This window comes from Xenopus tropicalis, chromosome 1 (assembly GCF_000004195.4).
Source record: "Xenopus tropicalis strain Nigerian chromosome 1, UCB_Xtro_10.0, whole genome shotgun sequence".
In the NCBI taxonomy this organism is placed as follows: domain Eukaryota; kingdom Metazoa; phylum Chordata; class Amphibia; order Anura; family Pipidae; genus Xenopus; species Xenopus tropicalis.
Window position 1 is genome coordinate 426,774 of NC_030677.2, and position 21,214 is coordinate 447,987.

At 51.7% G+C, this 21,214-nt stretch overlaps 1 protein-coding gene across 1 annotated transcript; it reads left to right on the forward strand.

The window, feature by feature from the left end:
* Positions 1 to 5,085: 5,085 nt before the first annotated feature.
* Positions 5,086 to 20,269, forward strand: LOC100493914 (interleukin-12 subunit beta). The gene is made up of 7 exons (XM_031895102.1): positions 5,086 to 5,403; positions 7,161 to 7,251; positions 11,228 to 11,437; positions 11,558 to 11,672; positions 13,616 to 13,794; positions 13,877 to 14,025; positions 20,129 to 20,269. Exons 2-7 carry the CDS (start codon positions 7,161 to 7,163, stop codon positions 20,267 to 20,269), a joined length of 885 nt encoding a protein of 294 aa, XP_031750962.1. The 5' UTR covers positions 5,086 to 5,403.
* The last annotated feature ends 945 nt before the right edge of the window (positions 20,270 to 21,214 follow it).

Sequence of the window (21,214 nt, forward strand, 5' to 3'; positions counted from 1 at the left end):
GTACAGGAATGACGGGGTAGAGTATGGGGGATATGAGGGGTATATACAGTACGAGGGAAAATGAGGGGTACAGTTGGGGAATGAGGGGTACAGTACGAGGGAATGAGGGGTACAGTACGGGTAGAATGAGGCAACTACGTACGAGGAATGATGGGGTACTCAAGGCGTGGGGAATGAGGGGGTACAGTAACGGGGGATGGGGGTAGCAGTACGGGGGAATGAAGGGGGTTACAGTAACGGGGGAATGGGGGTACAGTACGGGGGAATGTGGGGTACGTATGGGGAATGAGGGGGTACTAGTACGGAGGAGAATGAGCAATCACGAGTATGAGGAATGATGGGGTTACAGTATGGGAGAATGAGCAACTACAGTATGGGGGAATGGGGGGTACAGTACGGGGGAATGGGGGGGTTACAGTAATGGGGGAATGAGGGGGTACAGTACGGGAGAATGAGCAACTACAGTAAACCGGGGGAATGGGGGGAAAGTAGGGGGAATGAAGGGGTAACAGTAATGGAGAATGAGCAATCTACAGTAAATGGGGGAATGGGGGGTAACGTACAGGAGAGAGGGAGGGAGAAGTGAGGCAACTACAGATGGGGGGAAAAAGAAAAACAATTGGGGGGGGGGGGGGTTAAGAAGAGAAAAAACCGTTCCGGGGGGGGGGAAAAAAAATGGGGGGGGGGGGGGGGGTTCAAGAATGGGATGGAATGAGGGGTACAGGTACGGGAGAATGAGCAACTACAGTACGGGGGAAATGGGGGGAACAGTAAGGGGGAATGAAGGGGTACAGTACGGGGGAAGACTGAGGGGGTAAGTGTTATGGGGGAATGAGGGTAAAGTATGGAGGGAATCTGGGGGGTAGCAGTATGGGGGAAATGAAGGGGGTACAGTACTGGAGAATGAGGGGGTACAGTATGAGGGGAATGAGGGGGTACAGTCAGGGAATGGGGGGTACAGTAACAGGGAAATGAGGGGGTACAGTAGCAAGGGAATGGAGCAAACTACAATCAGGAAGAAATGAGGGGGTAAAATATGGGGGTACATGGGGGTACAGTACGGGGGAATGAAGGTGGTAGCAGTATGGGGGAATGAAGGAGTACAGTACGGGGATGACGGGGGTACAGTAGCGGGAGAATGAGCAACCTACAGTATAGGGAGAATGGGGGGTACAGTACAGGGGAATGAGGGGGTACAGTTAATGGGAGATGAAAGCAACTACAGTATGGGGAATTGGATCAGTACTGGGGGAATGGGGGAGTAGCAGTATGGGGAATGAGGGGTACAGTACGGGAAGAATGAGCAACTAAGCAGTACGGGGGAATGGGGGGAACAGTAGAGAGGGAATGAAGGGGTAGCAGTACGGGAAGATGAGGGGGTAATGTTAATGGGGGATGAGGGGTAAGTAATGAGGGAATTGGGGTACAGTAATGGGGAATGAGGGGGTACAGTATGGAGAAATGAGGGGGTACAGTATGGGGGAATGAGGGGGTACAGTACAGGGGAATGAGGGGGTACAGTAGACAAGGGGGAATGAGGGGGTACAGTACAAGGGATGAGCAATCTACAAACAGGAGAATGGGGGGTATATGGGGGAATGGGGGGGTAATTACAGTAGCGAGGGGAAGGGGGGTACAGTATGGGGGAATGAGGGAGTACAGTACGGGAATGAGGGGGTAGCAAGTACGAGGAGATGAGACAACTACAGTATGGGAGATTGAACGGGTACGTACGGTGGGAATTGAGGGGTACAGTACAGGAGAATGAGGGGGTACAGTACAGGAGAATGAGGGGGTACAGTACGGGAATGAGGGGGTACAGTAGCAGGAGAATGAGGGGGTACAGTACAAGGAGAATGAGAGGGGGTACAGTACGGGGGAAATGAGGGGTACAGTACAGGAGAATGAGGGGGTACAGTACTGGGGAATGAGGGGGTACAGTACGGGGGAATGAGGGGGTACAGTATGTGGGAATGAGGGGGTACTTAGGGGAATGAGCAACTACCAGTATGGGATGAGGCGGGTACAGTAAGGTGGAATGAAGGGGGTACAGTAGCAGGAGAATGAGGGGGTACAGTATCGGGGGATATGAGGGGGTACAGTACGGGGAATGAAGGGAGGTACAGTAATGTGGGGATGAGGGTACATTTAGGGGGAAATGAGCGAACTACAGGTACGGGGGAGATGAGGGGTACAGTAATGAGGGGAATGAGGGGTACAGTACGGGGGATATGAGGGGTACAGTAATGGGGGAATGAGGGGTACAGTACCTCCCAACATAAGAGGAAAAGGGGGGTTCTTTTACTGTAGGTACTGGGGGGTAGAGAGGAAAAAGGTGCAGGTACTAGTAAGGACTGGGGGGTAGGAGAAGAAAATGGGGGTGCAGGTACTGTAGACTGGGGGGGAGTAGAGAAGGAAAATGGGGGTGCAGGGTTAAAAATGTAGGAACTGGGGGGGGTAGAGAAAGGGAAAATGGGGGTGCGAGGTACTAAGATGTATAGGGACTGGGGGGGGTAGAAAGAAAATGGGGGGTGCAGGTACTAGTAGGACTGGGGGGGGTAGAGAAGGAAAATGGGGGTGCAGGTACTGTAGGACTGGGGGGGTAGAGAAGGAAAATGGGGGTGCAGGTACTGTAGGACTGGGGGGGTAGAGAAGGAAAATGGGGGTGCAGGTACTGTAGCACTCTAATTCCCCCCTGACACTGTGCTGCCCTCCCTGCACTCTAATTCCCCCCTGACACTGTGCTGCCCTCCCTGCACTCTAATTCCCCCCCCCCGACACTGTGCTGCCCTCCCTGCACTCTAATTCCCCCCTGACACTGTGCTGCCTCCCTGCACTCTAATTCCCCCCTGACACTGTGCTGCCCTCCGGCACTCTAATCCCCCCCCCCCCTGACACTGTGCTGCCCTCCCTGCACTCTAATTCCCCCCTGACACTGTGCTGCCCTCCCGGCACTCTAATCCCCCCCTGACACTGTGCTGCCCTCCCTGCACTCTAATTCCCCCTAAGACACTGTGCTGCCCTCCCTGCACTCTAATTCCCCCCCTGACACTGTGCTGCCCTCCCTGCACTCTAATTCCCCCCTGACACTGTGCTGCCCTCCCTGCACTCTAATTCCCCCCCTGACACTGTGCTTTGCCCTCCCTGCACTCTAATTCCCCCCCCCTGACACTGTGCTGCCCTCCCTGCACTCTAATTCCCCCCTGACACTGTGCTGCCCTCCCTGCACTCTAATTCCCCCCCTGACACTGTGCTGCCCTCCCTGCACTCTAATTCCCCCCCTGACACTGTGCTGCCCTCCCTGCACTCTAATTCCCCCCTGACACTGTGCTGCCCTCCCTGCACTCTAATTCCCCCCCTGACACTGTGCTGCCCTCCTGCCACTCTAATTCCCCCTGACACTGTGCTTGACCCTCCCTGCACTCTAATTCCCCCCTGACACTGTGCTGCCCTCCCTGCACTCTAATTCCCCCCCTGACACTGTGCTGCCCTCCCTGCACTCTAATTCCCCCCTGACACTGTGCTGCCCTCCCTGCACTCTAATTCCCCCCTGACACTGTGCTGCCCTCCCTGCACTCTAATTCCCCCCCCCCTGACACTGTGCTGCCCTCCCTGCACTCTAATTCCCCCCTGACACTGTGCTGCCCTCCCTGCACTCTAATTCCCCCCTGACACTGTGCTGCCCTCCCGGCACTCTAATTCCCCCCCCCCCTGACACTGTGCTGCCCTCCCTGCACTCTAATTCCCCCTGACACTGTGCTGCCTTCCCGGCACTCTAATTCCCCCCCCCTGACACTGTGCTGCCCTCCCTGCACTCTAATTCCCCCCTGACACTGTGCTGCCCTCCCTGCACTCTAATTCCCCCCCTGACACTGTGCTGCCCTCCCTGCACTCTAATTCCCCCCCTGACACTGTGCTGCCCTCCCTGCACTCTAATTCCCCCCCTGACACTGTGCTGCCCTCCCTGCACTCTAATTCCCCCCCTGACACTGTGCTGCCCTCCCTGCACTCTAATTCCCCCCTGACACTGTGCTGCCCTCCCTGCACTCTAATTCCCCCCTGACACTGTGCTGCCCTCCCTGCACTCTAATTCCCCCCCTGACACTGTGCTGCCCTCCCTGCACTCTAATTCCCCCCTGACACTGTGCTGCCCTCCCTGCACTCTAATTCCCCCCTGACACTGTGCTGCCCTCCCTGCACTCTAATTCCCCCCTGACACTGTGCTGCCCTCCCTGCACTCTAATTCCCCCCTGACACTGTGCTGCCCTCCCTGCACTCTTATTCCCCCCTGACACTGTGCTGCCCTCCCTGCACTCTAATTCCCCCCCTGACACTGTGCTGCCCTCCCTGCACTCTAATTCCCCCCTGACACTGTGCTGCCCTCCCTGCACTCTTATTCCCCCCCCTGACACTGTGCTGCCCTCCCTGCACTCTAATTCCCCCCCTGACACTGTGCTGCCCTCCCTGCACTCTAATTCCCCCCTGACACTGTGCTGCCCTCCTGACACTGTGCCCTCCCTGCACTCTAATTCCCCCTGACACTGTGCTGCCCCCACTGCACTCTAATTCCCCCCTGACACTGTGCTGCCCTCCCTGCACTCTAATTCCCCCCTGACACTGTGCTGCCCTCCCTCACGTCTAATCCCCCCTTGACACTGGTGCCTGCCCCTGGCCCCTATCCCCTGCACTGGGGCCCCTGCCTAATTCCCCCCCTGACACTGTGTGGCCCTGCCTATCCCCTGCCTGCTGCCCCCTGCACTCTAATTCCCCCCCCCTGACCACTGGTGGCGGCCCTCCCTGCCACTCTAATTCCCCCCCCCCTGACACTGTGCTGCCCCCCATCACTCTAATTCCCCCCCCCTGACCACTGTGCTGCCCTCCCTGCACTCTAAATTCCCCCCTGACACTGTGTGCCCTCCCTGCACTCTAATTCCCCCCCTGACACTGTGGCTGCCCTCCCTGCACTCTAATTCCCCCCCTGACACTGTGCTGCCCTCCCTGCACTCTAATTCCCCCCCTGACACTGTTTTTCCCCCCCCGCCATAGAGTCAGTTGGAATATTTTATTACCCCTGGGGCATTTATTATCTGAATAGAATGTCCCTTAGAGCCGATAGAGGTGGGAATGTAAGTTGTGACGTGGGGCTATTGGGTTCCCCCCGGTGTCAGGCAAATGCCCCAGGGCCCCCCCCACCCCCGGAATTAAGGGAAACTCAAGCTTTTTAGGCAAATCTCCTGTATCTGTGAGTCAGCGCCGTGTCCCTTCTTATCGGTGTCACCCAGCCGGGGCCTCCCATGTCCCTCACTTCCTGCTGTCACCCAGCACTTCCCCTGGCACCGGGGATAAATGGCCCCACCGCTGGCACTCTAACCACTCACTGAGGGGCCGGCAGCGACGGAAAGGGTAAGTGAGACCTGCACCTTCATGCCCAGCGTGGGCACTGCCAGTCTCTAACTGATCCCTGTATGCACATCATGGGCACAGTGTGGGCACTGCCAGTCTCTAACTGATCCCTGTATGCACATCATGGGCACAGTGTGGGCACTGCCAGTCTCTAACTGATCCCTGTATGCACATCATGGGCACAGTGTGGGCACTGCCAGTCTCTAACTGATCCCTGTATGCACATCATGGGCACAGTGTGGGCACTGCCAGTCTCTAACTGATCCCTGTATGCACATCATGGGCCCAGTGTTGGCACTGCCAGTCTCTAACTGATCCCTGTATGCACATCATGGGCACAGTGTGGGCACTGCCAGTCTCTAACTGATCCCTGTATGCACATCATGGGCACAGTGTGGGCACTGCCAGTCTCTAACTGATCCCTGTATGCACATCATGGGCACAGTGTGGGCACTGCCAGTCTCTAACTGATCCCTGTATGCACATCATGGGCACAGTGTGGGCACTGCCAGTCTCTAACTAATCCCTGTATGCACATCATGGGCCCAGTGTTGGCACTGCCAGTCTCTAACTGATCCCTGTATGCACATCATGGGCCCAGTGTTGGCACTGCCAGTCTCTAACTGATCCCTGTATGCACATCATGGGCACAGTTTTGGCACTGCCAGTCTCTAAATGATCCCTGTATGCACATCATGGGCACAGCGTGGGCACTTCCAGTCTCTAACTGATCCCTGTATGCACATCATGGGCACAGTGTGGGCACTGCCAGTCTCTAACTAATCCCTGTATGCACATCATGGGCCCAGTGTTGGCACTGCCAGTCTCTAACTGATCCCTGTATGCACATCATTGGCACAGTTTTGGCACTGCCAGTCTCTAACTGATCCCTGTGTGCACATCATGGGCACAGTGTGGGCACTGCCAGTCTCTAACTGATCCCTGTATGCACATCATGGGCACAGTGTGGGCACTGCCAGTCTCTAACTGACCCCTGTGTGCACATAATGGGAGCAGTTTTGGCACTGACAGTCTCTAACTGATCCCTGTATGCACATCATGGGCACAGTGCGGGCACTGCCAGTCTCTAACTGATCCCTGTTTGCACATCATGGGCACAGCATGGGCAATGCCAGTTTCTAACTGATCCCTGTATGCACATCATGGGCACAGTGTGGTCACTGCCAGTCTCTAACTGATCCCTGTATGCACATCATGGGCACAGCATGGGCACTGCCAGTCTCTAACTGATCCCTTTTTACACATGATGGGCACAGTGTGGGCACTGCCAGTCTCTAACTGATCCCTGTGTACACATGATGGGCACAGTGTGGGCACTGCCAGTCTCTAACTGATCCCTGTATGCACATCATGGGCACAGCATGGGCACTGCCAGTCTCTAACTGATCCCTTTTTACACATGATGGGCACAGTGTGGGCACTGCCAGTCTCTAACTGATCCCTGTGTACACATGATGGGCACAGTGTGGGCAGTGCCAGTCTAGAACTGCATATAACCAGCATGGGTTTAGTGTGGTTACTAACCATCTATAACTCCTTCTGTCAGAGTGTAATGACAGTGTATGGAGGGCAGTGCCAGGCTCTATGCACAGTGCGGGCATAGGGAGGGCAGTACTTATGCCAGTGCCCACTCCACAGAGGCTTTGGAAGCTTCAGAGCTAATTTCTAGGTTCTTATGTTTTATTCCTTCCTTAGTCAGTAGATTTAATTGTTGTGCCCATTTATGTGACTTCCAGATGCCCTTGATTGTGCCCAGCCTTGCCCTGGCACTCCTTGTTGGGATGAGTTGCTGCCAAGCTACAGAGCTAATGGAATGGCCCCTCCAATGTAAGTCTGGAACCCTGTGCTTCTTTGGGGGCACTATTTGCCATTCTTGTGCCAGGGAAGAAATAAGAATTCAGTGAACAATTGCCCCAAAATATCTCTGGGCGAACCCCCTATTTATTCTTCTTACTAAGGTGCTTCATACTTACCCCCCACGAGACCCCCCATGTAACGTTACGGAGCCGGATCTCGGCACATTATCAGCCCTGGCGCCGGGCCACCCCAGTTGTATGTACATGGGCCAATGTTTGTAGCAACGAAACCCTCCCTGGCGACATTCTACTGGCTGCCCTGGTTTGGAACGACTTTATCTGTGCCACGTTAATCTCTGGGCAAGGGTGGGAGAACGTCATTACTGAACCTGTAGGAATCTCCTATAGGTAGGATCTTCTGATTAGATAAGTAGAGCTTGTGAGTAAGATGGGCAGATCTTCTGTAGGAAGATTAAATATGAGAGCTGAGTAGGGTTAGTAGAGCTTTGAGTAGGATCAGTAGAGCTTTGAGTAGGATCAGTAGAGCTTTGAGTAGGATCAGTAGAAATTTGAGTAGGATCAGTAGAGCTTTGAGTCGGATCAGAAGAGCTTTGAGTAGGATCAGTAGAGCTTTGAGTAGGATCAGTAGAAATTTGAGTAGGATCAGTAGAGCTTTGAGTAGGATCAGTAGAGCTTTGAGTAGGATCAGTAGAGCTTTGAGAAGGATCAGTAGATCTTTGAGTAGGATCAGTAGAGCTTTGAGTAGAGCTTTAAGAAGGATCAGTAGAGCTTTGAGTAGGATCAGTAGAGCTTTGAGAAGGATCAGTAGAGCTTTGAGTAGGATCAGTAGAGCTTTGAGTAGGATCAGTAGAGCTTTGAGAAGGATCAGTAGAGCTTTGAGTAGGATCAGTAGAGCTTTGAGAAGGATCAGAAGAGCTTTGAGTAGGATCAGTAGAGCTTTGAGTAGGATCAGTAGAAATTTGAGTAGGATCAGTAGAGCTTTGAGTAGGATCAGTAGAGCTTTGAGAAGGATCAGTAGATCTTTGAGTAGGATCAGTAGAGCTTTGAGTAGAGCTTTAAGAAGGATCAGTAGAGCTTTGAGTAGGATCAGTAGAGCTTTGAGAAGGATCAGTAGAGCTTTGAGTAGGATCAGTAGAGCTTTGAGTAGGATCCATAAAGCTTTGAGTAGGATCAGTAGAGCTTTGAGTAGGATCAGTAGAGCTTTGAGAAGGATCAGTAGAGCTTTGAGTAGGATCAGTAGAGCTTTGAGTAGGATCAGTAGAGCTTTGAGAAGGATCAGTAGAGCTTTGAGTAGGATCAGTAGAGCTTTGAGAAGGATCAGAAGAGCTTTGAGTAGGATCAGTAGAGCTTTGAGTAGGATCAGTAGAAATTTGAGTAGGATCAGTAGAGCTTTGAGTAGGATCAGTAGAGCTTTGAGAAGGATCAGTAGATCTTTGAGTAGGATCAGTAGAGCTTTGAGTAGAGCTTTAAGAAGGATCAGTAGAGCTTTGAGAAGGATCAGTAGAGCTTTGAGTAGGATCAGTAGAGCTTTGAGTAGGATCCATAAAGCTTTGAGTAGGATCAGTAGAGCTTTGAGTAGGATCAGTAGAGCTTTGAGAAGGATCAGTAGAGCTTTGAGTAGGATCAGTAGAGCTTTGAGTAGGATCAGTAGAGCTTTGAGAAGGATCAGTAGAGCTTTGAGTAGGATCAGTAGAGCTTTGAGAAGGATCAGAAGAGCTTTGAGTAGGATCAGTAGAGCTTTGAGTAGGATCAGTAGAGCTTTGAGAAGGATCAGTAGAGCTTTGAGTAGGATCAGTAGAGCTTTGAGTAGGATCCATAAAGCTTTGAGTAGGATCAGTAGAGCTTTGAGTAGGGTTGGAAGAGCTTCTGAGTATGGTCAGTGTTCATTCTGAATAACAGATCCCCTGAGTAATGTGGGCAGAACTCCTCAGAAAGGAACTCCTGGATAGGGTAGTTAGGGCTTCAGAGTAGGCCTGGTAAAACTTCTGGGAAGAACCTGCAGAATTTCTAAGGAGGCTTGGCAGATAGACATTTAATTGCCAGTAGACCTACAAGTGTAGTGGGCAAACATTATGAGTAGTGTAGTAAACAGAAGGTTTGAGTAAAGTAGGTAGAACTAATTAGGGTGGGTAAAATAATTGTGCAGGGTTGCAGAACTTCTGAGTTTGGTGGGAAATAAATAGGTAAGTCTAAGTAGGGTAAGTAGTGTTGGTGGAACCTCTAAATGCAGGGGAGGAAGAACTTTTAATCAAGGTCAGTGGAGCATCTGACTACAGTGGGTGAACTCATTGGAGCTGGTAAAACTACTTGGTAGGGGGTTTATTATACTTTTTTGAGTAGGATGGAGAGAACTTTTGAATATGATTTTTAGGGTGGTTGGAATTTAGGATAAGTGTGGGCAGAGGGTGGGTAGAAGTAGGAATTTTAGAGCTTCTAACAAGGTAGGTTACACTACTGAGTAGGGCTGGTTGAATTTTTGTAGATTTCAGTTTAGTGGTTGTGTTGTTGGCAACAGAGTTCAGAGATCAGAGTTGGATGGAAAGTTTTCACAGTGGGGTCAATAATACTGTGGAATAGGATTCTATGAACCCTAGGGCAGTAGAAAAACCTTTCCTATAAGATCAGCAGTATGTCTGAACGCAGTGAGTAGAACCTCTATGGTTAGTAGAACCACAGAGTAGGGTTTTTTGAACCATTTCAAAAGTTAATTCTGATCAGGTTTATTACAACTTCTTAGTAGAGTGGGCAGAACTGAGTAGGGTTGGTGGAAATGCACAGTATGTTTGGTAATTCCCATGACTGGGATTGATGGCATTGCTCTTTAGGATACAAAGAACTTCTGAATATGGCTAGTAGAATTTAAACTGCGGAGTAGGGCAGGCAGAAGCTCCCATTAGGTTTGGTGAAACTTCATAATAGGAAAGGAAGCGTTTCTGGAATAATTTGTAGAATTTCTTATGTTTCGTACCAGTTGTGAGTAGGACTGGCCAATCTTCTGAATAGGGTTGATTGAACTTTTTGTAGTGTAGGAAGAACCACTGGAGGGTTAATAAAACTAGGAGTAGGATTGTTGGCACTATTTTTGAGGAGGAAAAGAAGAACTGCTGAGTTGGATCAGTAGAACCATGAGTAGGTTGGTTAGATGTTCAGTGAAGGGTCAATATCTTCTGAATACGATTGTTGGCACTACTTCAGAGGAGGAAAGGAAGAACTGCTAAGTAGGATCGGTAGAACCATGAGTAGGTTGGTTAGATGTTCAGTGAAGGGTCAATAACTTCTGAGTAGGATTGTTGGCACTACTTCAGAGGAGGATAGGAAGAACTGCTGAGTAGGACCGGTAGAACCATGAGTAGGTTGGTTAGATGTTCAGTGAAGGGTAAATAACTTCTGAGTAGGATTGTTGACACTACTTCAGAGGAGGAAAGGTAGAACTGCTGAGTAGGATCGGTAGAACAATGAGTAGGTTGGTTAGATGTTCAGTGAAGGGTCAATATCTTCTGAATACGATTGTTGGCACTACTTCAGAGGAGGAAAGGAAGAACTGCTGAGTAGGATCGGTAGAACCATGAGTAGGTTGGTTAGATGTTCAGTGAAGGGTCAATAACTTCTGAGTAGGATTGTTGGCACTACTTCAGAAGAGGATAGGAAGAACTGCTGAGTAGGACTGGTAGAACCATGAGTAGGTTGGTTAGATGTTCAGTGAAGGGTAAATAACTTCTGAGTAGGATTGTTGACACTACTTCAGAGGAGGAAAGGTAGAACTGCTGAGTAGGATCGGTAGAACCATGAGTAGGTTGGTTAGATGTTCAGTGAAGGGTCAATAATATCTGAGAAGTGATGCTGCTCAGAGCTGTCTGTCCTGTTTCTTTGCAAACTGTGGCACCAATAAACGCCCTCATTGCCAGTCCTGTTGGTCTGATTCCTGATTACCGGGGTCTCACATGTTGTTCCCAGCAGTCTCACTGGTGTCCCATGGATATTTGCAGATGCAGTGCTGAGTGACAGTGATGACTACACACTGGAGTGTGATACAAAGGAGAGGAACATCAGGTGGTTGGCCCCATCCTGGACCTGCTCGGCGCCGGTGGGAAAGGCCCTGTACATAAGTGACATTCAGCTGCCTTGTGCCGGCCAATACCTCTGCCTCAGTGCCCGTAAGGGGCTGCTGCTCTGGTCCATGTATCTGCTCATTGCAGGTTTGTTAGGGAGGAGCTGATGGATTATGGGAAAGTTCCATGGAAGGAACTTGGGAGGGAAAGGTTTCAAGCTTGCTGTCCCACAGAGCTTACATTCTAAGTGTGCCCTTTTTGCCCCAGATGCCAGCCTGCTGGATGTCACTTGCTTTGTGGAGTCACACACAAGCTCCACACTTCATTGCTCGGCAGACATTGATGAAGAGGAAGGAATTCTCAGAGCCAGGGCCTCAGTTAGGTACGTGCAAAGTCATGTGACCTCCAACTTTAGGTATGAAAATGGCTTTTCTACATAGGAACCGTCAGCGCCATAGATAGATAGATCCATAGATAGATAGATACCTGATAGATAGATGATAGATAGATAGATAGATAGATAGATAGATAGATCCATAGATAGAGAGCTGATAGATAGATAGATAGATAGATAGATAGATAGATAGATAGATAGATAGATACCTGATAGATAGATAGATAGATAGATAGATAGATCCATAGATAGAGAGCTGATAGATAGATAGATAGATAGATAGATACATGATAGATAGATAGATCAATAGATAGAGAGATGATAGATAGATAGATAGATAGATAGATAGATAGATACATGATAGATAGATAGATGTTCTGTCAGCAACTTATTGTAATAACGGGGGGTGTCAGGTTCTCCCCTATATGGCCCTGTCCAACACCTTTAGTACCTGCACCGCTGTATCTTGCAAAGGCCATTAGCAACATCTTCTCACTTTCCTTGTATAACTAGATGGAGCTAGTAGCATAGCTAGTATAGTCACCTGGGGAATGAGCCCAGAGCCCCATAACTAGTACCCTAGGGTGCCAAGTCCATTAGCAACATCTTCTCACTTTCCTTGTATAACTAGATGGAGCTAGTAGCATAGCTAGTATAGTCACCTGGGGAATGAGCCCAGAGCCCCATAACTAGTACCCTAGGGTGCCAAGTCCATTAGCAACATCTTCTCACTTTCCTTGTATAACTAGATGGAGCTAGTAGCATAGCTAGTATAGTCACCTGGGGAATGGGCCCAGAGCCCCATAACTAGTACCCTAGGGTGCCAAGTCCATTAGCAACATCTTCTCACTTTCCTTGTATAACTAGATGGAGCTAGTAGCATAGCTAGCTATAGTCACCTGGGGAATGGGCCCAGAGCCCCATAACTAGTACCCTAGGGTGCCAAGTCCATTAGCAACATCTTCTCACTTTCCTTGTATAACTAGATGGAGCTAGTAGCATAGCTAGTATAGTCACCTGGGGAATGAGCCCAGAGCCCCATAACTAGTACCCTAGGGTGCCAAGTCCATTAGCAACATCTTCTCACTTTCCTTGTATAACTAGATGGAGCTAGTAGCATAGCTAGTATAGTCACCTGGGGAATGGGCTCAGAGCCCCATAACTAGTACCCTAGGGTGCCAAGTCCATTAGCAACATCTTCTCACTTTCCTTGTATAACTAGATGGAGCTAGTAGCATAGCTAGCTATAGTCACCTGGGGAATGGGCCCAGAGCCCCATAACTAGTACCCTAGGGTGCCAAGTCCATTAGCAACATCTTCTCACTTTCCTTGTATAACTAGATGGAGCTAGTAGCATAGCTAGCTATAGTCAATTGGGGAATGGGCCCAGAGCCCCATAACTAGTACCCTAGGGTGCCAAGTCCATTAGCAACATCTTCTCACTTTCCTTGTATAACTAGATGGAGCTAGTAGCATAGATAGCTATAGTCACCTGGGGAATGAGCCCAGAGCCCCATAACTAGTACCCTAGGGTACCAAGTCCATTAGGAACATCTTCTCACTTTCCTTGTATAACTAGATGGAGCTAGTAGCATAGCTAGCTATAGTCACCTGGGGAATGAGCCCAGAGCCCCATAACTAGTACCCTAGGGTGCCAAGTCCATTAGCAACATCTTCTCACTTTCCTTATATAACTAGATGGAGCTAGTAGCCACCCCATGCCAATGGCCCCACATGTCCATCTCTAGCAACCAATGTTTCTGCCACATGTTCCCTCTTCAATTTTTTGTCTTGATGCAGAACTTCACCGTCCTTCTCCTTAACGGACCCTTTTTGCACCTACCACCTTTCCCAGAGGGGTATTAGAGTTTGATTGGGGTAGTTGCTGGGGTGGTTTACAGAATGGTTTTGGTAACATGTCTCTCTCTCAGTTCCACAGACATGCCACAGTGGTACACGGCGACCATAGATGGAACCCTCTCCTTCACGCTAAGCATGGACAAGTTCTGTGCCTTTGAGGAGCAGATGGAACCCATTTTGGTAGAAGTCCAGGTGGCAACAGAGAAGAGGTTTATGTCACTGAACAAACTGTATTATATCAGAGACATTGGTGAGTGGGGGGAGAACATTGAGTGCCCTCATCCCAGAAGGGTGAGTGGTGCCTTTACGCTATGTATCTCCTTGTCTTGCAGTGAAGCCCAGTCCCCCTGAGAACATGAATGTCCTCAAACACAACAGGCAACTGCTGATCTCCTGGAATTACCCCACACCCTGGTCCAACTATGCCTCCTATTTCCCCATGCTCTTTGAGCTGAACATGATTTACCGAAATGACACTGAGGTGAGTTCCAAGCAAATGCCCTCCCCGTAGGGTAACAGTAGGGGGTGGTGTCCAGCTCACTGACTACATAGAAGGACCTCAGCTCCATAATTAGGTAAGGTGAGTTCCAAGCAAATGCCCTCCCCGTAGGGTAACGGTAGGGAGTGGTGTCCAGCTCTCTGACTGCATAGAAGGACCTCAGCTCCATAATTAGGTAAGGTGAGTTCCAAGCAAATGCCCTCCCCGTAGGGTAACAGTAGGGGGTGGTGTCCAGCTCACTGACTACATAGAAGGACCTCAGCTCCATAATTAGGTAAGGTGAGTTCCAAGCAAATGCCCTCCCCGTAGGGTAACAGTAGGGGGTGGTGTCCAGCTCACTGACTACATAGAAGGACCTCAGCTCCATAATTAGGTAAGGTGAGTTCCAAGCAAATGCCCTCCCCGTATTAACAGTAGGGGGTGGTGTCCAGCTCACTGACTACATAGAAGGACCTCAGCTCCATAATTAGGTAAGGTGAGTTCCAAGCAAATGCCCTCCCCGTAGGGTAACAGTAGGGAGTGGTGTCCAGCTCACTGACTACATAGAAGGACCTCAGCTCCATAATTAGGTAAGGTGAGTTCCAAGCAAATGCCCTCCCCGTAGGGTAACAGTAGGGGGTGGTGTCCAGCTCACTGACTACATAGAAGGACCTCGGCTCCATAATTAGGTAAGGTGAGTTCCAAGCAAATGCCCTCCCCATAGGGTAACAGTAGGGAGTGGTGTCCAGCTCACTGACTGCATAGAAGGACCTCAGCTCCATAATTAGGTAAGGTGAGTTCCAAGCAAATGCCCTCCCCGTAGGGTAACAGTAGGGGGTGGTGTCCAGCTCACTGACTACATAGAAGGACCTCAGCTCCATAATTAGGTAAGGTGAGTTCCAAGCAAATGCCCTCCCCGTAGGGTAACAGTAGGGAGTGGTGTCCAGCTCACTGACTACATAGAAGGACCTCAGCTCCATAATTAGGTAAGGTGAGTTCCAAGCAAATGCCCTCCCCGTAGGGTAACAGTAGGGGGTGGTGTCCAGCTCACTGACTACATAGAAGAACCTCAGCTCCATAATTAGGTAAGGTGAGTTCCAAGCAAATGCCCTCCCCGTAGGGTAACAGTAGGGGGTGGTGTCCAGCTCTCTGACTGCATAGAAGGACCTCAGCTCCATAATTAGGTAAGGTGAGTTCCAAGCAAATGCCCTCCCCGTAGGGTAACAGTAGGGGGTGGTGTCCAGCTCACTGACTACATAGAAGGACCTCGGCTCCATAATTAGGTAAGGTGAGTTCCAAGCAAATGCCCTCCCCATAGGGTAACAGTAGGGAGTGGTGTCCAGCTCACTGACTGCATAGAAGGACCTCAGCTCCATAATTAGGTAAGGTGAGTTCCAAGCAAATGCCCTCCCCGTAGGGTAACAGTAGGGGGTGGTGTCCAGCTCACTGACTACATAGAAGGACCTCAGCTCCATAATTAGGTAAGGTGAGTTCCAAGCAAATGCCCTCCCCGTAGGGTAACAGTAGGGAGTGGTGTCCAGCTCACTGACTACATAGAAGGACCTCAGCTCCATAATTAGGTAAGGTGAGTTCCAAGCAAATGCCCTCCCCGTAGGGTAACAGTAGGGGGTGGTGTCCAGCTCACTGACTACATAGAAGAACCTCAGCTCCATAATTAGGTAAGGTGAGTTCCAAGCAAATGCCCTCCCCGTAGGGTAACAGTAGGGGGTGGTGTCCAGCTCTCTGACTGCATAGAAGGACCTCAGCTCCATAGTTAGGTAAGGTGAGTTCCAAGCAAATGCCCTCCCCGTAGGGTAACAGTAGGGGGTGGTGTCCAGCTCACTGACTACATAGAAGGACCTCAGCTCCATAATTAGGTAAGGTGAGTTCCAAGCAAATGCCCTCCCCGTAGGGTAACAGTAGGGGGTGGTGTCCAGCTCACTGACTGCATAGAAGGACCTCGGCTCCATAATTAGGTAAGGTGAGTTCCAAGCAAATGCCCTCCCCGTAGGGTAACAGTAGGGGGTGGTGTCCAGCTCACTGACTGCATAGAAGGACCTCAGCTCCATAATTAGGTAAGGTGAGTTCCAAGCAAATGCCCTCCCCGTAGGGTAACAGTAGGGGGTGGTGTCCAGCTCACTGACTGCATAGAAGGACCTCAGCTCCATAATTAGGTAAGGTGAGTTCCAAGCAAATGCCCTCCCCGTAGGGTAACAGTAGGGGGTGGTGTCCAGCTCACTGACTACATAGAAGGACCTCAGCTCCATAATTAGGTAAGGTGAGTTCCAAGCAAATGCCCTCCCCGTAGGGTAACAGTAGGGGGTGGTGTCCAGCTCACTGACTGCATAGAAGGACCTCAGCTCCATAATGGGAGGATGGAATCTCTGATAGAAGATGTTTCATTACCCCAGTAACAATTGCTGAAAGGTGGGGAGATCTCCGGTGCTGCCCCCCAGGGCCGCCATCAGGGGGGCACAGGGGGGACAGTCATCCCGGGCCCGGACAATTTTAACTTTAAAAGGGGCCCGGCTGTGCTAAAGTTTTCTTAGTAGCTCGGGCCCCCTTTAATCAATTCCGGGCCCTGTCATTGGGGGTCAGCGGGTGATCCTATTGGTCGCGCCCGTGCGTACACGTCAGTACAGGGCGTAACCTTATAAAAGGGCCTGGCTTCTTTCGGCACTCAATGTACAATGTACTAGGGGGGGCACAGCTGGCTACCAATGTACTAGGGGGAGGGCACAGCTGGCTACCAATGTACTAGGAGGGGCACTGCTGGCTACCAATGTACTGGGGGGGCACAGCTGGCTACCAATGTACTAGGGGGGGCACTGCTGGCTACCAATGTACTAGGGGGGCACTGCTGGCTACCAATGTACTAGGGGGGGCACAGCTGGCTACCAATGTACTAGGGGGGGGCACTGCTGGCTACCAATGTACTAGGGGGGGCACAGCTGGCTACCAATGTACTAGGGGGGCACTGCTGGCTACCAATGTACTAGGGGGGGCACAGCTGGCTACCAATGTACTAGGGGGAGGGCACAGCTGGCTACCAATGTAACTAGGAGGGGCACTGCTGGCTACCAATGTACTGGGGGGGCACAGCTGGCTACCAATGTACTAGGGGGGGCACTGCTGGCTACCAATGTACTAGGGGGGCACTGCTGGCTACCAATGTACTAGGGGGGGCACAGCTGGCTACCAATGTACTAGGGGGGCACTGCTGGCTACCAATGTACTAGGGGGGGCACTGGCTGGCTACCAATGTACTAGGGGGGCACAGCTGGCTACCAATGTACTAGGGGAGGGCACAGCTGGCTACCAATGTACTAGGAGGGGCACTGCTGGCTACCAATGTACTGGGGGGGCACAGCTGGCTACCAATGTACTAGGGGGGGCACTGCTGGCTACCAATGTACTAGGAGGGGCACTGCTGGCTACCAATGTACTGGGGGGCACAGCTGGCTACCAATGTACTAGGGGGGGCACTGCTGGCTACCAATGTACTAGGGGGGCACAGCTGGCTACCAATGTACTAGGGGGGCACTGCTGGCTACAATGTACTAGGGGGGCACAGCTGGCTACCAATGTACTAGGGGGGGCACTGCTGGCTACCAATGTACTGGGGGGCACAGCTGGCTACCAATGTACTAGGGCACAGCTGGCTACCAATGTACTAGGGGGAGGGCACAGCTGGCTACCAATGTACTAGGAGGGGCACTGCTGGCTACCAATGTACTGGGGGGGCACAGCTGGCTACCAATGTACTAGGGGGGGCACTGCTGGCTACCAATGTACTAGGGGGGCACTGCTGGCTACCAATGTACTAGGGGGGGGCACAGCTGGCTACCAATGTACTAGGGGGGCACTGCTGGCTACCAATGTACTAGGGGGGGGCACAGCTGGCTACCAATGTACTAGGGGGGCACTGCTGGCTACCAATGTACTAGGGGGGCACTGCTGGCTACCAATGTACTAGGGGGGGCACAGCTGGCTACCAATGTACTAGGGGGAGGGCACAGCTGGCTACCAATGTACTAGGAGGGGCACTGCTGGCTACCAATGTACTGGGGGGGCACAGCTGGCTACCAATGTACTAGGGGGGGCACTGCTGGCTACCAATGTACTAGGAGGGGCACTGCTGGCTACCAATGTACTGGGGGGGCACAGCTGGCTACCAATGTACTAGGGGGGGCACTGCTGGCTACCAATGTACTGGGGGGGCACAGCTGGCTACCAATGTACTAGGGGGGCACTGCTGGCTACCAATGTACTAGGGGGGGCACAGCTGGCTACCAATGTACTAGGGGGGGCACTGCTGGCTACCAATGTACTGGGGGGGCACAGCTGGCTACCAATGTACTAGGGGGGGTCACAGCTGGCTACCAATGTACTAGGGGGGGCACAGCTGGCTACCAATGTACTAGGGGGGGCACAGCTGGCTACCAATGTACTAGGGGGGCACAGCTGGCTACCAATGTACTAGGGGGGGCACAGCTGGCTACCAATGTACTAGGGGGGGCACTGCTGGCTACCAATATACTAGGGGGGGCACAGCTGGCTACCAATGTACTAGGGGGGGCACTGCTGGCTACCAATGTACTAGGGGGGGCCCTGCTGGCTACCAATGTACTAGGGGGGGCACTGCTGGCTACCAATGTACTAGGGGGGCACTGCTGGCTACCAATGTACTAGGGGGGGCACTGCTGGCTACCAATGTACTAGGGGGGACACTGCTGGCTACCAATGTACTAGGGGGGCACTGCTGGCTACCAATATACTAGGGGGGGCACAGCTGGCTACCAATGTACTGGGGGGGCACAGCTGGCTACCCAATGTACTAGGGGGGGCACAGCTGGCTACCAATGTACTAGGGGGGGTCACAGCTGGCTACCAATGTACTAGGGGGGGCACTGCTGGCTACCAATGTACTAGGGGGGGGCACTGCTGGCTACCAATGTACTGGGGGGGCACAGCTGGCTACCAATGTACTAGGGGGGGCAAAACTGGGCTACCAATGTACTGGGGGGGGCACTGCTGGCTACCAATGTACTAGGGGGGGCACAGCTGGCTACCAATGTACTAGGGGGGCAAAACTGGCTACCAATGTACTGGGGGGGGGCACTGCTGGCTACCAATGTACTAGGGGGGCACTGCTGGCTACCAATGTACTAGGTGGGGGCAAAACTGGCTACCAATGTACTAGGGGGGCACTGCTGGCTACCAATGTACTGGGGGGGGGCACTGCTGGCTACCAATGTACTAGGGGGAGCACAGCTGGCTACCAATGTACTAGGGGGGGCACAGCTGGCTACCAATGTACTAGGGGGGGCACTGCTGGCTACCAATGTACTAGGGGGGGGCACAGCTGGCTACCAATGTACTAGGGGGGCACTGCTGGCTACCAATGTACTAGGGGGGGCACAGCTGGCTACCAATGTACTAGGGGGGGCACAGCTGGCTACCAATGTACTAGGGGGGGCACAGCTGGCTACCAATGTACTAGGGGGGGAACTGCTGGCTACCAATGTACTAGGGGGGGCACTGCTGGCTACCAATGTACTAGGGGGGGCACAGCTGGCTACCAATGTACTAGGGGGGGCACAGCTGGCTACCAATGTACTAGGGGGGGAACTGCTGGCTACCAATGTACTAGGGGGGGCACAGCTGGCTACCAATGTACTAGGGGGGGAACTGCTGGCTACCACTGCTGGGAACCTCCTTTCCTCAAATCTGATTGGCTCCCTACTGTCTGCTGGGAGGAGCTACTGGTGAATAAAGCATCAGAGAGTTTATTGTATTGTCCCCTTTTATATTTATATACAGTGATCCTACCCCCCCTTATATATTTATATACAGTGATCCTACCCCCCCTTATATATTTATATATAGTGATCCTACCCCCCTTATATATTTATATATAGTGATCCTACCCCCCCTTATATATTTATATATAGTGATCCTACCCCCCCTTATATATTTATATACAGTGATCCTACCCCCCCTTATATATTTATATACAGTGATCCTACCCCCCCTTATATATTTATATACAGTGATCCTACCCCCCCTTATACATGTGTGTGACTTGCCCTTTGCTCTATGGCAGGAGCAGATAAAGGTGGAGGGGGCTCAGGTTCTCGCGGTCAGCGCCAACGTTCGCACCATTAAAGGTCGCTGCCGGGATCTCTATTACAGGTCGGAGTGGAGCCCCTGGACTCAGGGAATAGAGACCCCTCTATGTAAGTAACACACAGGAGATCTGGAGAGGGAACAGATGCTGATTGGTTTGCTCCTTTCCCTACTCGCTTCTCTATTGGAGCCTCGTTCCACCCATTGAGCTCCCATGAGTCACGGTGGGCAGAACCTTCCTTATGTTTCTCTATGGCATTTCCCAGGTGCCACTGTTGCCCATATAATAATGTAATGGGGGGGTCCCACGGGGGGGTATGTAGGAGAGACCGGCCAGCCACCATGGACGAGGTCGGGGAATGTTCTACGAGCCCTAAATGTTCCCTGTTGATATTATGCCCCCCCCCCAACTCTCCCCATCTCTGGCTTTTATGCCCTTATTAAATGGGGCCATGAGTGACATCTGCTCCATCCCATGTGGCTGCTGTTTGATTGCAAGCTCTTGGGCCAAGCTGTGCTGCTGAATGATACTGACTGTGTAAGTGATAACTGTGGCTCTTTCCTTGCTCCACAGGAGGAGGAGGAGGAGGAGGAGGAAGATAAGTGGATTTGCAGCCTGGAATGAGTGAAATCCTGACGTTTCCATTATTTCTCTATTTATTTCAATAATATTTAGACATTTGTTGTTTCCAATAAAAGTCTTTAGAGCATCAAACGTGTGACCGGACCCCCAGGATCTGCAACTTCATCCACTGGTTCTGACCCATGGGGCAGACTGGGGGTGAGTGACTGTAGGCCAGACCGGGGGTGAGTGACTGTAGGCCAGACCGGGGGTGAGTGAGTGTAGGACTGGCCAGACCGGGGGTGAGTGAGTGTAGGACTGGCCAGACCGGGGGTGAGTGACTGTAGGCCAGACCGGGGGTGAGTGAGTGTAGGACTGGCCAGACCGGGGGTGAGTGAGTGTAGGCCAGACCGGGGGTGAGTGAGTGTAGGACAGGCCAGACCGGGGGTGAATGACTGTAGGCCAGACCGGGGGGTGAGTGAGTGTAGGACTGGCCAGACC